This window comes from Urocitellus parryii, chromosome 11 (genome assembly GCF_045843805.1).
Source record: "Urocitellus parryii isolate mUroPar1 chromosome 11, mUroPar1.hap1, whole genome shotgun sequence".
Classification (NCBI taxonomy): Eukaryota; Metazoa; Chordata; class Mammalia; order Rodentia; family Sciuridae; genus Urocitellus; species Urocitellus parryii.
Window position 1 is genome coordinate 115,893,621 of NC_135541.1, and position 22,209 is coordinate 115,915,829.

The following is a 22,209-nucleotide window of genomic DNA, read 5'->3' on the forward strand; positions in this document are numbered from 1 at the left end:
CTGTAACCCATCAGTCCATCCTAATCTGTGTGAACTGACTGGGCAGTAACTGTAGGCAGGTGGGGCATGGCTGGAGGAGGTGGGACACTGGGGAAGTTCACTTCTTCCCACTACTTTATTTCTCTCTTTCGCTTCCTCCCCGCCCTCACCCCGACTGTCATGCATGGAGTAGCCACCACACCCATCCACTGTGATGTTCTGCCTCACTTGTGCCCACAGCAACAGACTTGATCCACCATGGACGGAATCTCTGAAACCATGAGCCAAAACAAACTTTCCCTCCTCTAAGTTATTCTTGCCACAGATTTTTTGTCACAGTGATGCGAAGCGGACTAACACAAACACCAATTCCTAAAATAATATGATTTATTATTTTTTCCTGTGCAACTAACATTCTAGTTCCTAAGCAAGTGATTCTCCATCCTTGGGACCACATCACTGGGAGAAGAGCTCTGGGTCCCGCCGTCGGAAGTTCTCAACGATAGAAGAGAAGCACAGCTGCCTCTGTTATCTCCCGGCTGCTGCTGTAAGAAGCATGAGTTCCATATCCATTCCAGTCGAAAGCAGAGAAGTCTCCACACTGGATGGGATTACCCTCTGGGAAGAATCCTCCTCCACCAATGCAGTGCTAGGAAACAAGGAGAGGAATAGGTGGTGATGAGAGGTCTGCTGGTGAGCCCAAAGACCTTAATGACCAAATCCAGAGGAATCTTTGCTGCTCATCAATTCTCCATGGGCAGTGTTGATCTGTGTCTCTGATAAAAACTTCTCTACCCCTCGCTTTAGTGACACACCTTCTCCTCCTGACTTTCCTTCAACTTTTCTGAGCATTCCTTCTTGGATTCCTTGGCTGGTCTCTTCCTTCAGAATTCCTTAAGTGCTCCTCCCTAGAAGGAGACACATCTCCCTCTCTCTTATAGATTGTCTGATCCTCTTTGGCTACAGTTACTAACAATTCACTGATGGTCCCAAAGCTCTGTCTCCAGTCCATTTATTTCTTGGGCTGAAGACCTCAAACTCTGTCACTGGGACCTCTCTGAAGGCACTTCAGGCTCCCCTTAACTGAAACACAGTTAGGTACATCCAGACATCATTTAATATGGGGACACTTACTGAGAAATGCATCATTGGGCAATTTTGACACTGTGTGAACATGATAGTGTAGTTGCACAAACTAAGATGACCATGATGTCACAAGGTAATATGATCTCCTGGGACCTCTGTCATATTTGCAGTCTGTCATTGGTCAAAATATTGTTATGCAGCAGCATATGACTGTATGTCCTTCGTTGACCTTAAACCTGCTCATCATCCAGACACCATGATATAATAAAAGATATTCCCTTACCCCAATGTAGACTTGCTGCCTTTCCGTCATCAGTGTTCAACCTGACATAAATTCAGAATCTCTGGAATTCACAGTACCCCCTTTTCATCCCTTTTGGCAATACCCTGTTTCAGGCCTTCATCTAGACTATGGGGAACCACCTCAATATTGGTCTCCTGGTCTTCAATCTTGCCTCACTAGAATCTGTCACCACTGTGCTACCAACATGATCATCCCAAAGAGGATCAAGTCCATCAACTATAGAATAAAGTTCAAAATCATTGGTGTGATGTGAGGTCTCTTCCTAATTCAGTTCCTGTCACTACCCCACATACATCTCATGCACCAAAACGGCAAAGCAGCTTTCTGCCCCCTCAATGCCACATGCCCTCTGAAACACTGATGATTCTGAACACATTATTCATTTCCTAAATTGCACTGGGAACTCATAAAGTTCTCTCTCTCCAGCTCTCAAGACTCAGCACAGAAGTTCCCTTTCCTGCAACCACTTCCTTGACACCCTCATCAGAGTCAGGTGTTCTTATAGCCCCTGGTTATTTTTTGTTGTTGTGTTGTTTTGTTTTGTCTTATTTTTGTTGCTGAGGGATGAACCAAGGACCTCACATATGCTGGGTAAGCATTCAACCACTGAGCTACATTTCCACCCCCCTGGTTTATATTTCTATTAAGACCTTGGGTTCATCAGATAGTAATTTCACCTTTGTGTGAAAGTCTGCCCTGTTGGACGAGAGCAAGGAATATATCACCGTTGTGTCTCCTGTTCTAGTACAGTGTAGGTGCCCAGGGCAGGTAAGAGCAGGTGTGTGCTGGCACATGTGCACACTCCATTACACATGCCTGAAGCCATGGCTTCAAGGTGCCAGGGGAGCTAGATAGTCACAACGCACCTGCTCCTTTAGTGTTTCCATACTGAATATTCCCCATCCTAACCCCAGGGTCCTCCTTGATGGTGAAGCTGCCTTGTCCTGCTCTGGCAATCAGTCCCCCCTGGTGACCTCTGGCCAGAGAAAGTACCTGTGGTAGGGAGCTGGGATGGCCTGAGTGAGGTTCTAGCAGAATATGTCCAGGACTTTCCTGGTAACGTCTCAACACATGGTCCATCCATGCAATCCCTGGACAGGGGTGGGAAGGCCAAGGTTGACTCTGGCAGCTAAAACTCAGGTGGAGAATAACAACACCTCATGTTTCTCAAGCACTCTCAGCTTCAAGAGGTTTCCATGGGTTGTTCCTGATCATAATCCTCACCCTAAATCCAGGTAACAGAATGTTTAATCCCAAAGGCTGAGAATACAACAATGGTGCATTTGAAACTTCAACCCTTGATTTTGGTCCTAAACAGTACAGGACGTCTGCGCCTGGACAGGAGGTCCCACAGTCCTTGTCCTGAGCCTCATCAAGGAGAAAGGAAGTCACATTCTCATACACATACACATGCTCACATAAAGATGAGTATTCTAGATGTTAATATTAACATTTTTCCAATATTAATGTTATATTTGCAGTAGCCTTATGCCCTCAATACAGGAAGTACTTCTTAAAGAAAACAGAAGCTGAGTGGGCACGGTGGCACATGCATATAATTCCAGTGACTCAGGAGGCTGAGACATGAGGAGGGCAAGTTTAAGAGTCTCAGCAACTTAGAAAGACCCTGTCTCAAAATAAAAGGTAAAAAGGGGATGTAGCTCAGTGATAGAGCACCCCTGGATTCAATCCCCAGTATAAAATGAAAAAGAAAAGAAAGAAAGAAATGATGGAAGAAAACAGGCACAAGAATACTCACCATAAATTAAAATATTGATAAAATGGACTCCATTCAAATTCTGTTCATATGACACCATCAAGAAGGTAATGAGATATGTGGAAGCTAAAGAGAATAAAGAAGGAAAGAAGGGCATCTCACAAAAATAGAAGGGAGACCAGTAGAGTAGAGGAAGATGAGGAGGAGGGGAGGGAAAGAGGTACTGTAAAATGAAAGTGATCATGTTGTGTCATGTGCCTGTAGGAATATGTAGCAACAAGGCCAACTGCTATGTATAATACATCAAGAAAAATGAGAAAAGGGAGTAAAGAGAATAAGGGGGGAAGAGAGCAAGTTTGATGCACAAGGACACAGGCACATACACATGTGCACACACATACGCACACGCACACATGCGTGACTGCTGCTGTCTCCCCAGAAACTCACGTGCTCCGTGTTGCAGCCAGTGACTCTCACCCCAGCACACAGAGCGTTGGCTGCTCTCTCGTTATTAAACACCCGGAACTGGACAAATCCTGCAACAAATTCTCCTGAAAAAGAAGATGCAAACAAGAGCCAAGTATTAAAAAAGAGTGACTAGAGCAGGACACAGCGGCGCACATCTGTAATCCCAGTGTCTTAGGAGGCTGAGGAAGAAGGATCACAAGTTCAAGACCAGATTCAGCAATTTATTGAGACCCTCAGTAACTTAGTGAGATCCTGACTCAAAATGAAAACTTAAAAAAAAAAAAAAAAGACTGGGGCAGGGGGCTGGGGTTGCAGCACAGTGATAGAGTGCTTGCCCAGCATGTGAGGCACTGGGTTCAATTCTTAGCGGCACTGCATGTAACTAAATAAATCAGGAATAAATAAATAAATAAATAAAAGGCCCATCCAAAAAAAGGGGGGGGGTAATTAATTTAAAAAACAAACAAACAAACAAACACTGGTGCAGTAGCTCAGTAGTAAAGTGCTCCTGGGTCCAATTCCCAGTATCTAATAATAATAATAATAACTAGAAGCATTTTCTTATTTAACCAGAACAAGATGCCCTAAGCCAAGAGTTTAGCCGACAGCCAAACATCCAAGCCATAGGGATGGAGCTCCACACCATGTGGCCAGTGGTTGGTGAATCCCAGACCTGAACTTGGCCTTGAGGGAAGCTCTCTCATCTGGAGTAAGAGGCTGGAACTCACAGAAGACTTGTTTTCCTAAAGATTGCAGGAGACATTAGACTGGACAGAAAGCTCACTAGGCCCACCACAGTGGTGCGACCTGTAATGCCAGTGGCTCGGGAGGCTGAGGCAGGAGAATTGCAAGTTCTAAGCCAGTCTCAGCCACTTAGTGAAATCCTAAAAAAGGGGGGGCGGCTAGGGATGTAGATCAGTGATAGAGTACCCTCGGGCTCAATCCCCAATACCGCCAAATAAAAAGAAGATAGATAGAAAGATCCCTATGTAAAGATGAGCAGGGTACGCAATGTCCGATGCAGCCACCTGTTGCTGTTTACACCCCTCTCAGCCAGTGACCATGGGATGTTTTCCCAGCATCACTTGCTTTTCTGCTTTCATTCAAATACCAAAAGTAAATGGCTCTTGATTTTTCTGGTCCAAACTTCATTTCTATGGTTTCATTGTACTGAGAAACATCTTTTTAAAGAAAATTAATAGTTATCCATCAAAACAAAAATAAATATTAGCCAGATGCAGTAGCATGTCTGCAATCTCAGTGTCAAGGGAAGCTAAGGCAGAAGCATCAAAGTTCAAAGCCAGCCTCAGCAGCTAAGCAAGGCCTTAAGCAACTCAGCAAGATCCTCTCTCTAATAAAATATACAAAAGGGCTGAAATGTGGCTCAGTGGTTAAGCACCCCTGGGTTCAATCCCCAGGACCAAAATAAATAAATACATAAATAAAAATAAATCTTCCTCACCACTCTGCTAGTTCTTTCCTGTAAATATTAGCCTTCACCTTTTCTTAATTATTATAAGAGGCTGCAAAGGGAGGAAGGCTGGGTTTATGCTCCATAAAATGGAGAAAATTATAATCTTAATTTCATAGTTTTCTCATGATGTAATAACACAAAATCACATCAAATTCCTAAGAATGAGTCTGACATATTTTAACAGCTCAATTAGTGAATATTAGCTTTTGTTTTTTTGGTGGTGGTACTGGGGAATGAATGCAGGAGTGCTCTGGCACTGAGCCACATCCCCAACCCATTTTATATTTTATGTTGAGACAGGGTCTTGCTAAGTTAGTGAGGCTGGCCTCAAACTTGCAATCCTCCTGCCTCAAGCCTCCAGAGTAGCTGGGAAGACAAGTATGCACCTCTGACCCTGTCTAGCAGTTCTTCATTATTGTTATTACCCTCTTTCCCTCTTTCACCAAGAGTTCAAGAAAGGACTTCTGATTGGACTTTGGGAGCAAACACTCACTTTGTCCATTAGGTGAGTAGTAAGATGCGGTCTTCTGAGCATCACCAAAGTCGTAGACCACAGGTATTGCTGGGCCATTGTCATTCCGACACTTCCCTAATCCATACTTCACTGGGTATTTCTGCAGGAACCAAAAGGAAAAGTTTTGTAAGGACAGTAGATATGCCGCCATTTTGGACAGGAAAGGGATCCCTTCAAGTCAACTGTCATTTACTCAGAAACCAGTCTTAATAATGACGACTCCTTCTCCCCATAGCAGGATCTCTCCAAGAGTCCCAAGTCCTTTGTGTCTCTTCCTCTTTCTTCCCTCTCTTCTCTCCCTTAGGGCTCTTCCCTTGCCTGGCTCAGAGTCTCTGAGATATGCATGATATTGCACTGAACTCATTAAAATATCACTCAAATAGTAGTGACTTTGTGTGGGAGGCCACTATGTCTTGTGACCAGTGTTTTTCCTCTCCTGATTAGTTGAGGCACTGTTGGTCACTTCCAGTGATCTGGCCACTTTTAAGTAGCTGAAGAGATAGCCCCGATCTTGAGGGTAGAAATAATGCAACCAAATGTGTCTTCATGTGTAGGCGTGCCTTCCTGCAGCACCATGGGTCAAGCTACACTCACCTGTTCCTTTGTGTTATTACCCCTTGCCCTGTTTGGGATAGAATGTTCCATGGAAACACCATTTGTGTGTCCCCTTCTCTTATTCTGCCCTTGGGTGTGGCCTTCCTAGATGTCAGTCAACTGCTGACAGCAGACATCATGAAGCTACACTCAGCCCCTTGAAACCTGACCCCTTGCCTCCTTTGAATGGTTTCCCCTCAATAAAAAAGGGTCAGAACAGTGTTCTCCCTCCCTCTCTCTCTCTCTCTCTCTCTCTCTCTCTCTCTGCAGACACTTTAAGGTCAGAGGAGTCATCACAGCACCCCTAAAGAAAAAGTTATCTCTGTCTCTTGTGTGGTTACTTCGTGTAGCCCAGTTCCCCTGGAGTGACCCCTGAGTATTTTAGTCATGAGCAACACCACAAGTGAGTCCTCTCCCATGGGAAAAGCCCCTTTATGGACTTCTTTGGATGGTTTTTGGGAATCTTCATAAAAGATTTTTTTGGGTTTATGTATTAGAAGTCTGTTCTTTGAGAGTGAAAAAAAGAAAAAAAAATGTTATAATGAGACTTAATCCAAGGATTCTTTACCTGGAGAGAAGTAAATTTTATTTTTCTATTGTTTTTGTGAATACTCAGAAAGTTTATGCTGAACCTCTTTACTACATTCTTATTCTTATTCTTATTCTGTGGATCAGAATGGTTGTTAATGCAGCTGCTGGGGACAAAAGACTTTAGGTGCTGCTCCCGCCTAGGGTCTGTAACTAGACCCCTGGTCAGCAGTACTTTTAACCCTTAAATGATCTGACCTAGATGCCAAAGGAAGACTCCCTTATGATCTGATAGTAACACTGGCACCTGCCACTAAAACTCACTTTTAAAGCACCCACGTGCTACAAGAATATGTAGAAAATATGGGAGGCCACAAGCTGCCACCGCAGGTCGCAGAGACAATGCAAGCTACTCGCCATAGGATCCTGACCAGGCAGGGGGAAATGCAGACAAAACCAAAAGAAATCCAATCGGCTAGGAAAACTCAGGGAACCTTTGCTACAGACAATGGACAGCAGATTGCAAGGTGTTTCCTTCACCATGGTAACCACCACGCCTATCCGGGGAGTAGGCTTCCTGGTCCCGCCTCCTGCATTTTATCGGGCTTCCCATTGGTTCTTCCACAGTCACTCAGACAGGACTTCTGGTCACGCCTTCCTAACCTGTACTTCCTGTTTCAGACCTGCTACCAGAGCTGCTCAGAGCCTGCATTTCTAAAGAATGCTCACCTGTAAATGCCATTGAAAGATATCCTTTTTCAGGCAAAATCTAATTCCACAGGTTTATACATTGCAGCCCTATATTTAAGTTAGTTTTGAGTTAAATAACCCAACTTTTCTCTATAGTTGTGGTACTAAATAATGTTCTATTGATGAGAGATACTAAGCATGCTTCTTTATATTTTGCTTTTAATTTTGAAGGTTATGGGGATGTATTTGCTTGCCATAGGAACAAAAGCTGGCAATATTCCTGTGATGAACAAAGAATCCTTATTCTCATTCCTGACTATATAATTATAAGAAATAAATAAATGTATACACAAGGATCTTATTTCAGCTACATCTTGTGACATCACATATAAGTGTGCACTCCTAGTTAAAAAATAAATTGAAATGGATCCAAATATCTAAGAACCACATGGTTACATAAACTTAATACAATTATGTTGTGCCCTTATTCTTAATATATATATTTTTCTAGGTATTTCCATAACCTATAGTTGTTAATCCATATAATAATTAACATATGTCTAATTGCTTAGGGAATATATATTTGTTTAATTGTTTTTCTTCAACAGGAAACCCATAATTTATATGTTTTATACATACATTTATCTGATGCTGGCTTTTAGTTACAGATATTTGAGATAAATGTATTTTCCTATAAATTTGCTTTCAAGAGAGAATACAACCTTCAAATAATTTCTAATTCTCAAAGTTATTGTACAAACTTTAAGATGATAAACAGATATAATTACATCTAAGGACTTTAACTATATTTTCATTGATATTTCCTCTTATCAAAGTAGTTTTCAGAAATTGTTCCAAAGTATAACCAGGAAAAATCCTAGAAGAAAAAGATGCTTCAACAGAGAAGAAGCACACATTGGAGGTCCTAAAAAGAAGAAAGAAATCATCTTTGGGTAAAACAAAATCTTTATATTCTAGATTTTAATGATAAAAGTATTTTCCTAAATAGAAAGATCTTTATATCATTACCTAAACAGATGATATGGAAAGTTAAAACAATTAACAAAGAGATTTATATGTACCAGATTAACTATAAAATTTTTAACTGATTAATTCAAGGATATTTCAGGCTATTTTCTAATTTTACTATACTGAAGTGAGTAAGATTTTGTCCATATTTTGACATGATAAAGACTTATTAAAATCTTAAGTTTATTTCCTTAAAGGAAGATCTTTATTGCCTAATGATTCTTACTGTTTAAGGCAAGGATTAATTTTGGTGAATAAATTCATATCCTTGATTAAACACTAAATATTTTAAACTATTGACTTAGATCCCAATTTTGACAATTGTCCTTGGAGACTAAATTTGATTGATTCAAAGAACTGTTGGATAATTATGAGATTTGGGAGAATATTTTATTAGGACTGAAGTTCTCCAAATTAAAGTCGTATGTTAATTTTGAACAATAAAGGTTCCAAACTTCAAAAACTCATTGATATTATATAACTTCTCTGACTGGACCTATTATCCATAAAAAATACAGTAAGATTTATATATTGCTCCCTACACTGGGAAATAACCTTAATCATACTTTTTAAAAGACAATTAAGAGATACCTATTTAAAGGATAATATTCTAAAATATTTTAAGACCTCAAGAAGAGATCAAGAGTTCTTTTAAAATTGTTAGAATGGATCTATATTAAAAAATAAAATAATCAATAAAAGGTAAATCTATTCTTATCATTTAAATACTTATACTATTATTTATAACTTAAACTGATGATACTATGGCTTATGCCAAGCCTTTACTCAATTTTATTAAATAAAGAAAAGGGGGAAAACAGGACCCCAGAGACACACATTAGGTCTTACAAAATATTTTAAAATTTTTTCTTAAATTATAATATTGAGAATCTTAATGATACAGAACACGATTAAATCAGATTTCAAAGGAGAATTAAAACCAGTCATCATGATAATGACTGAGAAATCTAGAACAAGAAGGTAAATTTCCATTTACAGAGTTTATAGCCATGTAGCTTCACAAGCTTGTCAGGTAAGTCAAAATTATGAAAAGACTTGTATGGACCCATTTCCCAGGTCCATCTTTAATGTACATTACAGAAAGTCCACCCATGAAACTAGATTAATTGTACTGATGGTAGTGGTCAGTTATATGTTGATCCTGTGGGAAACAGGCTGACTAGGAGTATCTTTTGAGAAAAAGACAACATATGAGAAACCTAAACCAGACAATTATGCTGGTCTTTAGTGATTAATACTATATCTGGAAAATCGTCAGAAAGATAATTAAAATAGACTTTTTCAAGAGTATTTACATTACTGACAGACCTAATTAATTCCTTAAATATGAGAATTAAGAAAAAGGATAATAAATATCCTGTAGCTTATAAAAATACTACTCATTATATCTTTAGTTATTGACATCTAATATTTCAGAGCTATGATATGCTGAAGTTAATGTTCAGGCTTTGAAACAGGTGCATGTCAATTAACCAGACCTAGGATAGCTGCTGGTCTCATGATCCCTGAAATGACTACTTTAAATATTATTCCTTGCTTTTTCAATTACAGTCTTTGTGGCTATATCTTAAAACTTACAACGTATGGATTTTCTTAATATTTGACTTAAATTACTTCCAAGATTCTTCATAGTCAGATAAGTGCTGATAGAAGGATGAGAACTGGATTATAATGCTCTAAAGATAATGTAGTAAATAATGTGAATGAGTCCATTGCTCTATGGTTTATGGAGAGACTTAAATGCCAATGAAAGTGTCTATGTTACTATGGCCAAATGCAATGCCTCCCAATAAAATTGGGAAAAGATTAAGAATCTTCTGATGAGTGTTTGGTGAAGTAATAATAATAACCTGGATCTTCCAAGTTGATTGTGATATTAAAATTATATGTTTTCTACTAATTCCTTTTGGGTTTCAATAGCCGATCATGATGACCTCGGACTAAGAATCCAGTGACTGAAAGATAGAATTCCCCAGTTACTTTTTTATATTAAGAAAGGGGGAATATGTGGAAGGCTGCCATGTCATGTGACCAGTGTTTTTCCTCTCCTGATTGGTTGAGGCATTGTCGGTCACTTCCAGTGGTCTGGCCACTTTTAAGTAACTGAAGATGGTAGCCCCAATCTTGAGGGTAGAAATAATGCAACCAAATGTGTCTTCATGCGTAGGCGTGCCTTCCTGCAGCACCATGGGTCAAGCTACACTCACCTGTTCCTTTGTGTTATTACCCATTGACCTCTTTGGGATAGAATGTTCCATGGAAACTCCCTTTGTGTGTCCCCTTCCCTTACTCTGCCCTTGGGTGTGGCCTTCCTAGATGTCAGTCAACCTGCTGACAGCAGACATCATGAAGCTACACTCAGCCCCCTTGAAACCTGACCCCTTGCCTCATTTGAATGGTTTCTCCTCAATAAAAGGGGTCAGCACATGCTCCCTCACTCTCTCTTTCTGTGGACCCTTAAGGTCAGAGGAGCTATCATAGCACCCCCAAAGAAAAAGGTATTTGTGTTTCTTGTGTGGTTATTTCATGCAGCCCAGTTCCCCTGGAGTGACCCCTGACTGTTTTAGTCTTGAGCAATGTGACAGCTTTGATTTTTCCAGCCACTCAATCAGGACATGGCTCCAGAGAGCTGATTTGTCCCCCCATCCTGAACACTTAAGTGATCCCCAGCCAACAGCCCTGTGTACCTGGTACAGGCCAAACAAATTATGTTCCAGATGCTGGAAGAAGCCAGTCGTGGTGCGGTACCTCAATAGAGAGCTGTTCCGCCAGTTCTCCATGGGGCTCTTGTTGGGCACATGCCAGATGCCCAGGTCCGAAGCCTGGATGTCATAGTAGCCAGGGTTCTGGAAAGCAACCAACACTGAGACTGACCATCCCAGGTCCCACAGGGGCAAAAGACACACATGGGCTTTGTCAGCTGAGCTGACAGCTCTGGGCTCCAGGTGGACAGATGGCCAGCCGTGCTCACACACACCCACCTCCAGCAGATCATGTCCCCCCCACCACCCCGCTGCCTCATGGCCTTGTGGGAGGAAGCTGGGATGCTAGGCATGTGACTGTTTCTTCTGCTCCAGCCCCATGTCCACAGCCCCCCTCCCAACCTCCCTCCTACATGCTGTGGCCCAGCCACACTCAGGTCCTCACCCTTTCCCAGTGGCACCCACCTTGTAGTCGTCACTGGTTGCCGCCTGTGCAGACCCGAAGGTGTTGTAATTGGCCCAGTTGCCGTCCCCCTCTGGGTAGTCTGCTCTGTTGCCCTGCTGGCTGGACCACCGATCGCCCACCGTGCACTTCCCAGCCATGTTGTTCTCGTGCACACTGGCCACCAGGGTCCAGCCACCACCCGCAGAGGTCATGTCACAGAAGGTCTGGTAGATGGCACCATTCTTGGCCCGGAGGAGATACAGGCCATCTGTGGAGAGAACCAGCCCAGAGCCTCCCTGTCTGCGAGCTCATGCCATCTCAGTGCCATGACCAGGACAGCTCTGGGAACTAGAAACATGGCCTAAGGACTCCTCTCCTGAGTAATGTCACTATGCATCCCTGGGTGTAGTGGAACACCCCAAGTTTGAATAACAACCTACTGACTGAGGCAGAACACAGAATTATTCAAGCTCTCAGCAATGTTCCTCTCAGAATTAAGCACAGAATTTTCATATGACTTAGCAATTTTACTTCTAGTACATGCCCAAAGGAATTAAAAACTGGATCTCACAACAGTTATTTGTACACTAATATTTATTGCAGCATTGGTCACAAGACTCATAGAAACAACCCAAGTATTCCACAGATAAATAAAATATTGGGTGTATATACACGCACATCATATACCATCTATACTGTGCATGAAAGGCCAAGGTTCGTCGTCGGAGATTAAAATGCACACACACAGATAGCAGTGACAAAGATGAAGCTCTTTACTGCAAGCTAGTGCTAGCTTATATAGAAAGTGAGAGTCAATTATCTTAAACCAGGAAGTTTCCAGGGCCAATCATAGTAAAGGTCAGGTCATCACCTACTGTGCATGCATGTCTGCCCTGCATAAGATTCATATGGGTCACAAATTGTCCATGTGTACGGAAGATGGGAGGGTCAATTAGAAGGTTTTCAAAACAACTTGTTATCCGCCCACTGGCAATTTGCCCACTGCCATGTTTGAAAGGCCTGGGGAGTTCTCAGGGAGACTCCCAACAGTGCATATATTGACATGTATCTATACACAATTGATAAAATGAAGTAATTATTCATGCTACATGTATAAACCTTGAAAACATTATGCTAATTGAGATAAGCCAGATGTAAAATAAGCCAGCTGCCTTATGATTCTACTCATATGAGGTAACTAGAATAGGCAAATTCACAGAGATAGAAAATACATCAGCAATTACCTAGACCTTAGAAAAAGGCAAAATACAGATTCATTACTTAATAGAGTATCTGTTTGAGGTAATGAAAATTTTCTTCAGGTGGATGGTGGTGATGACTGCATAGCATTGAGAAAGTAATTCCTGCCACTGAAATGTACACTTAAAACTGCTTAAAATGACAAAGCTCATCCAATATATAATATATACATTTTTTCACATTCTTTTAAATTAAAAAATATCCAGCTTGGTGCAGTGAAACATTCCTGTAATACCAACAACTCAGGAGGCTGAGGCAGAAGGGTCACAAGTTTGAGATCAGCCTCAGAGGGACCTTGTCTCAAAAAAGTAGGCCAATGGTCGGGGGCAGGCCTTGGGATGTAGCTCAGTGGTAAAGTGCCCAGGTTCAATCCCCAGTACCAATTTTTTTTTTCAATAAGCTAAAACCAAACAAATAGACCAAATAAATAAATAAATAAATAAATAAAAAACTTCTCAGAGGACAAAATCCTGATAGGGCTCATTACTTACCATCTGCTTTAAAGCATTTCTCTTTGATTTGTTTGCAGCTTCTAGGCAGAGATGCAGACAGTGAAGACCAGGCCCATTCCTTGGAAACAGCATTGCTCACAGCTAGAGAATATGCAGAGTTTCATTCTCTTTGCTGCTTTGACACAAAACCCAGCCTTCCCTTGCCACTAATCCCCAACTCACTCCACCTCTGTGGCACAGCCTCGCTGCCTGGGTTGAAAGACCCTGAGCTATCCAGCATCATCCATCAGCCCCTCTGAGCCAGCATCCAGCACAGGTTTACCTCCCTCCCTCCACAGGACCTCGTGCTGTGCCAAGCCCTGCCCTGGGCACAGGGCATTCAAGAAATTAAATATCCCCAGGAACTTACCTCTAGAGGGAGGTGCCAAAACCAACAGGAAATTTTATTAAAAGGAATGAAGGATAAGCTCAGGAGAACAAGAGAAAGACTCTGAGATGAGAATAGAGAAGTCTGAAGGGAGCCGGGGTTGTCTGGGGTAGGATGACTTAGTGACAGAGGCTTTCTAGTTCTGGTGACACTACAGTGTACTCTGAGAGAATAGACATGATTCATCAGTTGGAAGAGAGAAAAGAGAATTCAAGGCAGGAGAAAAACATGTCCAAAGACCTGGAGAAAAGAATGGAGCAAAGCCCGGCTTGAGGAGGAAATACAGGTAGCTTAAGGGGGTTGAGGCAGAGGGAGAGGTGACAGAGCTGAGACTCTAGCCAGGAGACCAGCAGGGGCACAGAATGAAGAACCTTGTACAGGAGCGTCAACTCTGCAAACCAGTCTAAAAGTCTGAAGGGCTGGAAGGATCTCAGGCTTTCAATCAGAGGGATTCAGGCCTGAGTAGCTCAGGCTTCCAGGGCAGAGTCCTTGGGTTCTACCTGCCACACCTGAGCCTCAGTTTCCTTCTGCCTCAGAGGAAGCTAATAAATAGTAAATATCAAATGAGATAATATGTAGAAACATGCTTTTCTCAGCCAGGAATGGGGGTAAACACCTGTGATCCCAGTGACTTAGGATGCTGAGGCAGGAGATTCACAAATTCAAGGCCAGCCTAGGTGACTTAGTGAGACCCTATCTCAAAATCAAAAATAATAAAACATGCTGGTGATGTGGGTCAGTGGTAGAGTTCTCCTGGGCTCAATCCCCAGTACTCTGGAAAGAAACAGGTGTTTATCTTTAAAAGATAGATAAATTAATTAATTTTAAAAATACAGATTGTAAAATGCCATTGCTCTTCTTATTATAGAGACGAGTATGAAGAGAACATTCTCTGGGCACAGAGCATACCACACAATTGCCATGGAAACCCCAAGGTCCATGCAGGCCATCATAGTGGAAAATGGCAAGGAGAGGCCACACTTCTTACAAGGGTCCCCTCAGGACCACACAGAGACAAAGAACCAGACCCAGGATATGTCACATCTTAGCAATACTCTCACTGCTAGAGACCAGATTCCTCCAGAGGCCAGAAATCAGACTACATCCAAGGTGGCCTCTGTGCCTCCCAAAGACGTCATCTCTGGCTCAGGAGAGTCCCCTTCCTGGAAGCAACCCTGTCTAGTGTGTGTTCTTTGAAAGCTGTGTGCAGGTGAGCTGGGGGACTGGGCCCTGACAGGGAGACTCACCAGCACTGCATCCTCTGCTGGCCGCAGTGAGAAATAGCAGGAAGCTGAGTTGGGTCATGGTAGCCTAAAAAAAACCAAGATGAAAGTCACTGTCTTGATTATATTTTTTTTTTCTTTATCCCTGTCCCCACTCATGTCTAATCCTACAAAGACTCAAAGTGCGCTCTCTCTCTCTCTCTCTCTCTCTCTCTCTCTCTCTCTCTCTCTCTCTCTCTCTCTCTCTCTCCACACACATCTCTGGGAACTAAACCAGACCTGACCTGAAATAAAGACTCTTTAAACTCACAGAAAGCAAACCCCTTCCACCAACACAGGGCCAGGAGCTGAAGTTGCCAGCGAGTGGAGACTGGATCTTTCTCTGCAGAGGCTCTTAATGAGAGGTGAGAGCTGAGCTCTTTATGGAGAAAGCCTAGGGGCAGGTCTCCAGACTCACCCTCCCCTGGCATGATGCCTAAGGAGGTGAAGTCTCTGGTTATGATAGGAAAGATAAACAGTGGCAATTCATGGAATTAGCAGGACAAATAGTAAAGCTAATCCCTAACATTGTTCCTAGATTTGTGGATTTCATGGACCTGTGTATTTTCAAAAAAATAAAAATAAATGAGACTATCAAGAGTTGAGGTTGATTTGGGGTTTTTCTTTGTGCCTTTCTTTCCTGATAAGTAAAACCTTTTTCTCAAATTAAATATTTACTATCATCATCATTTTATAGAACAAGGAAACTTTAATAACAAAATAGGGAAGGTACCATTTCAGGACAAGTAGAAGCCTTTAGCTTGAAGAAATGTCATTCCATACAAAGTTTTGCTATTTTGTCCTTAATTTCCTCATTTTGTCACAAACTATTGAAACTTTACTACCACTGCATGTGGGATTAAGTCAGTAAAAAGCCTCTTTGATGCTTCAAAGCTCCTATATCATTCCTGTTCCAATGTTATCCAAATCCCATCAGCTTATAATAGAAGTGATTGGCTCCTCCTCAGTGACACCACATCCCTAATTCATTACAGTACTGAAAACTTTGCAGCCCATAGGAAAAGACTGTGAACCTCTCTTTAATTAAACTAATATTTTTATCTTTGTAGGTTCAAAGTTCATATTTGTACAAAATAATCAGAGATATTGAGAGAATAAAATAAAACAGTGCCCATGAAGGAGTGCCCACTTCTGCCCTCTCCCCTCTGCACTGCCTGCAGTGGTACCAGCAATCTCCTGCTCAGCATTATCATAGTCTCAGACCTCTCACGAAGTCCAAGGTCATCAAAAAGAGGAACAAGAAGCTCATTTAGCTCTAGTCAGGCTGATATGTCAAAAGTATAACCAACAGAAACCCAGGGATAGCTACAACTGGGTACAGAGAAGATTCGAGGGTCACAGCTTCATTCTTAACATTGGTTATGGGAGCAACAAGAAAGAAAAGCCCATGCTTCCAGTGGCTTATGGACGTTCCTGGTCCTCAATGTCAAAGATCTGGAAATGCTGCTACTGAGCAACAAGTCTTATTGGGCTGATATTGCCCACAGTATTTCCACCAAGAACCTCAAAGCCATCAGGGAAAAAAAAAGAAACCCTACTGGCCCTCAGAGTCACCAGTTCCAATGCCAGGCTGCACAGTGAAGAAAATGAATAGGAGACTTATGTGGGTATTTCACTTGTACTTAAATAAACCAAGAAAAAACTGCACGAGTGTGCACACACACACACACAGAGAAAATATATACTTCTTTTAGTAGTTTTTAAATTAATTCTGAGATGTATTTTTTCATATTTTGACATCTTTAGTATACATTCCATCTTTATGCAGAAAGCATAGGGGCAGAGTCCAGGTCTCCAGACTCACCTCCTGGCATCATGGAAGAGTCTACTACTAATTGATTGAATCAAAGAGTCTAGGAAAATGGTAGACCTGTCTGAGGGACATTATCCCTTCTAACCCCCAGCATCCAGTCAGTGACTGTGTCCCACTGATTGTACCTCCTACTTCCTCTGCACTAGGTTTCCCATGCCACCTTCTCCAAATCCCACTGCCCTTGACTCTTGTTTAGTTAAGGTCTAGATTATACAGGACACATTCAGTGGTGATTAATAGAAACCCCATCTCAAAGTGGCTTAAACAAAAAGTAAATATATCACTTCAGGAAAAGAAATCTAGAAAGAGGGTAGGATTTAGGCTTAACTGACTCATTAGCTTCTCTCCACCAGGCTTCATCCTAAGACTGAGTTCAAGATGGCGACTGGTATTCCAGGCATTGCCTACAAGCCGAGGGAGGAGGGCTCATCTTTTCCTGTGGCTCTTTTCAGGAGAGAGCAAGCTTTCTCCAGAGTCCCCCAGCTTCCTGCTCCTAATGTCTCATTGGCCTGAGATGGTCACATGTGGCACTAGCTCCATGGGGCTTCCTTTACCCATGCTCAGACTGGTGCTCTAAACAATGCCAGCCTATTTTCTCACAGGACTGGAGACAAGAAGTCGAAGGTACACATGCCCAGCTCTAGTTCCTTCTGAGGTCTGATTCCTTCTGAGGCCTCTCTCCTTAGCTGTAGTAGCCACCTCTCTGTGTCTTTACATGGTCTAAGCTCTGAGTGCAGTGCATTCCCGGTGTCTCTCTTTGTGTCCAAATTTTCTCATATACGTATACCAGCCATATCAGATTAGAGTCCATTCTAATTACCTCATTTTAACTTAATTGCCTCTTTAAAGTCCTTCTTCAAATGTCATCACATTCCGACTCAACATATGAAAGTGAGAACATGCTTCATTCAGCCCAAACACGCACCCATTCCTGAAGCAATCCCTGGCAAGTGGAATAGAACTGTCCAGATTGCCCCAAACCATTCATCTGGGCTTGTGATTAACACTGGTGAGTCATATAAAAAGGCTTTCTCTGGCCTCTGTTTCAGACCTCATTCTCTTCTGTCTCTAGTATTGGCCCCCTTTAATCCCTTCTCCACACTTGTACCAATATGGATCCTTGTAAAACATGAACTATGTCTACAACCCCATTAAAAATATCCCTGTCCTCTTGCATTAGCTGGACAACCAAGGTCAAAATCCACACCACAGGAGTTGTGTCAGTTACTTATTGCTACATAACAATCCACTCCACAATGAAGTGGCAGTCATTTCTTTTGCTTATGCATCTGCAATTTGAGTGTGGCTTGTTTCTGTTGTACATTAGCTGGAACATCTTAGTGTCTTCTCTTATGTTCACTCACTTATAAATAGACTATCAGGATGGGATTTTAGGGTTGAACTATTCAGACATCTAGAAGCAACAGTGAGCCCGTAGCTGGTGGCCAGGGGGGTTGTATGGATGCTGGACACTTGCTCTCTCCAGTCTTTCTCTTCCCCACTTTGGGTCTTATTTGTCTTTTAGCTCAACTTCCTTCATCACTGAATTTCCATATGCTGCAGACAACAGGAATCGGAGGATTTAAGAAGATAACTGTAGGACCAATAAGGGCTATTTTAACATTGGCAATGACAAGTTGAGGGCAGAGGAGAAAAATAGCAAGAGATAGCAATGGCAGCCAAATGCACTTTCCACTTACAATACAACCTATGTTGGGGTGGAGAGGGGGCTAGTTTGAGGCTAGGTTGTATGCAGTGGTGAGCTGAAAGTTATTGGGAGGTGAGGGAGTGCTGATAGGTGTAGAAAAGAATTCGAGTATTTGCCTAAGCATGCCCAAGGCCCTGGGTTCAATATCCAGCACTGCAAAAACAAAGAAGATGACTATTTTATTAGAATATTTCTTTTGGCGAACTTAGAATCACCATCATTGGCCAGTGCATGTCAAAATAATTCAAAATGTACTTGAGACAGGAAATTTACAGTATGTGTGTGCACCAAGAGAGAAGCTCCACCCCACGTCACTCCAGCCCAGCATCTGTCTCTAATGACTTGGTTATACTTTCTTATTTTAAAAAAATTAAGCTTTGCTACACACACACACACACACACACACACAGAGAGAGAGAGAGAGAGAGAGAGAGAGAGAGAGAGAGAGAAAGAGAGAGAGAAAGAGAGAGAAATATAGAACTTAATGAATCGCAAAAAAGCAAATACCTGTATCATTATCATCCTGGTCAAGAAATAAAACTGTCAGTACCCCAGGAGCTTCCCATATGCTCCTTTCAGATTATAAACCTCTCTCTTCCCCCTTAAAATCATCATGTGCCCAACCTTTTGACAATCAGATTCTGAGCCCTTGCCATACTGTGAAAGATATAGATTTATAGCCAGGCATGGTAGCACACACCTTATGTAATCAAAACTACTGAGGTAGATAAGGCAGGAGGAATTCAAGGTGGAGGCTAATCTGGGCAACCTCATGAGACCCTGTCTGAAAATTTTTAAAAATTTTAAAGGAGCCAGGTTCAGTGGTTCACACCTGTAATTCTAGCAGGAGGATTACAAATTCAAAGCCAGCCTCAGCAACTTAGTGAGGTGCTTAGCAACTTATTAAGACCCTGTCTGAAAATAAAATATATAAAAAAAGGACTGGGGATTTGGCTCAGTATTTAAGTGCTCCTGGATTCAATTCCTGATGTAAAAAAAAAAAAATTAAGGGCTTTTGGTTGTAGGTAAGTAGTAAAACTGCCCTGGGTTCAATTATAGACTTATAAATTGTCTTGGTACCTAGTAGTGCAAGACCTCTTACCTGATCTTCAAAGCTGTCTTGAAGTTATTTTGTTTGTTTTTCAGTGATGGGATAGAACTCAGGGCCTCACAACATGCTAGGAAAGTGCTCTACCACTGAGCTACATCCTCAGTCCTTACATATAACTTTTTAAATCTACTTAAATCACACACACACACACACACACACATACAACACAGAGAAATTTTGGGATTTTTACATGAATTACATTGACTCTATAGATCATTTTGGAAAGAACTTATGCCTTTAAAGTATCAAATGTGGTGTACTTCATGTTTATTTGGATTTTTATTGCTTTCTCGTAATATCTATAAAGTTCTCTATAAGGAATTTTGCATATCTTCTATCATATTTATTCCAATGTATCTTACATTTTTGAAGTTATCCTTTTAAATTTTATTTTCCAATTGCTTAATGTTTATATATAGAAATACAACTGATTTGCAGGTTGATTTCATATCCAGCAAACATGCTTTTCTCTCTTACGACTCTGATCATGTATCTACAGATTATTTTAGATTTTCTGCATAACAGCTGAAAAATAAGAAGTATCATTTATTCCTTGCCAATCTCCATACTTTTTGATTCTTTTTTTCTGGTCTCCTGCACTGTGGTTACTTTTGGTATCATGTTGAGTAGCTGAGAATGAAGTAGAGATCCTCCTCTTCTACCACACAAGAAAGATTTCAACGTTTCACTTGTCAATACTATGTTGCTGTATATTTTTTATGAGCAATCTTTATCAGATTATGAAATCTCCTTCTTAATTTTCATCAAGAATGAATATTTAAAATCTCTGTGAATGGATGTTTTATCATGAATGAATCTTGGATCGTATGTATCACCTTTTCCATCTCTCAGGATGATCATATTATTCTTATCATCAATTTGCTACAAGCCAATAAAAGCTTCCTTCTAGAGTGACACTGGTCACCAAGCTGCATTTTAGAATCATTGCTCCATTCCCACATCCTCTAACAACCTGCTATTCCAGGGTCCTTTCTCATCTCCCTGAGCTTAAGTGTTAATTATAACTCTCCTCTCCCATTACTGGAATGAAATGGATCACTTTTTCCTGAGTGTTACCACATCCCTCATGCAGGGTTATATTAATGCAATACCATAATCATTTGATTGTTTATTTTTCTCTCATAGCAGTTCTTGGGAAAAAGTTCATGTGTCACTCTATTTGTTAAGCCAACACTTTCCCTGTAGATTTACATACCTCCTGATATATCAACAAGAGGAAATAGAATTGTATCTGGGACTGAGACAATTGCTCACATAAAATGTAGACATCCTATTATACTAGATTTAATACTTTACTATCTCTGATATTAGATGCATCTTCATTCAATGGCATATCATCGTTTATATTTGATCTTGAGTTGTATTTAAAATAATTCTGCAGTCTATCATCTTCAACTTGATGAAAAATGCTCGCTCTGACATTAGCAGAGAGTTGATATGCTGCAATGAAGAAAGTCGTGCAAGCCCGAAGACTTGAGTTCAAATTCAGGATATGTGACACTGGGCAAACTACTTCATCCCTCTCAACTTCAGTTTTCATATCTATAAAATGTGGGTAATAAGCTCTACCCCAGGGAAGAATAGAAATTCACTGCATTAGTGTGATTCTGCAATCTGTACAATCAGAAAAATGAGAAATTATACCCCAATTGATTCCACATGTATGAATTGCCAAGATCATTGTAATGTCATGTGTAGCTAATAGCTAATAAAAAAATTAAAAATTAAAATTAAAAAAAAGAAATTCACTGCATTAGACAAAGGGGAATAAAGGGAAGGGAGGGGTATTAGAATAGGAAAGAAAGTGGAATCAATTGGACATAACCCTCCTATGTTTGTATATGAATATACCACCAGTGAAGCTCCATGTCATGTACAACCACAAGAATGGGATCCTAATCAGAATAAGATATGCACTCCTTGTTTGTATAATATGTCAAAATATACTCCATTGTCATGTATATCTAAAAAGAACAAATTTTAAAAATGAAAAAGAATAATAATCTCTACCTCACAGGAATGCTCTACGGAATGACAAGAGCAGAATAAAAATGTATGCAAACATGAAAAATATGAATATCATCAAGAAAAACGATCTCAGAAAACCTTGACTTCTCTTTTCTCCCACTGACAACAGAAGCTCAGCAAAGAAACTCAGAACTCAATCAAGAAGGGTGTATAGAACATGAAGGGGTGTTATATTTTGTCAAATGCTTTTTCTGCATCTATTGAGATGATCATATGGTTCTGGTTTTTAAGTCTATTAATATGATGAATTACATTTATTGATTTCTGTATGCTGAACCAACCCTGCATCCTTGGGATGAATTACACTGTCTTTTTAACATGTTTTTGTATGCAATTTGCCTGAATTTTATTGAGAATTTTTGCATCTATGTTCATCAGGGATATTGGTCTGAAGTTTTCTTTCCTTGATGTATCTTCATGTGGTTTTGGTATCAGGGTGATATTAGCCAGAAAAACTAAGGATAATAGGAACATATTTTTTCAACGTTGTAAAAGATATCTATGCTAAACCCAAGGCCAGCATTATTCTAAATGGAGAAAAATTGAAAGCATTCC

At 40.9% G+C, this 22,209-nt stretch overlaps 1 protein-coding gene across 1 annotated transcript; it reads right to left on the minus strand.

Annotated features, from left to right (window-relative positions):
• Positions 1-475: 475 nt before the first annotated feature.
• Positions 476-14,995, minus strand: LOC144249190 (intelectin-1a-like). Its single transcript, XM_077791420.1, has 7 exons — positions 14,938-14,995; positions 13,303-13,404; positions 11,572-11,819; positions 11,092-11,250; positions 5,522-5,642; positions 3,534-3,637; positions 476-628 (listed from the first exon to the last, which is right to left on the minus strand). The coding sequence occupies exons 1-7, from the start codon at positions 14,993-14,995 to the stop codon at positions 476-478; spliced, it is 945 nt and encodes a 314-aa protein (XP_077647546.1).
• Between the last annotated feature and the right edge of the window lie 7,214 nt (positions 14,996-22,209).

What these genes read in the sequence shown, in the direction of transcription:
- LOC144249190 (XM_077791420.1), bottom strand. Translation starts at nt 14,995, where the DNA reads ATGACCCAACTCAGCTTCCTGCTATTTCTCACTGCGGCCAGCAGAGGA. An exon ending in CAGCAGAGGATGCAGTGCTG is followed by an intron (nt 13,405 to 14,937) that starts GTGAGTCTCCCT and finishes CATATTCTCTAG; the next exon opens with CTGTGAGCAATGCTGTTTCC. An exon ending in ATTTGTTTGGCCTGTACCAG is followed by an intron (nt 5,643 to 11,091) that starts GTACACAGGGCT and finishes TGGTTCCTGCAG; the next exon opens with AAATACCCAGTGAAGTATGG.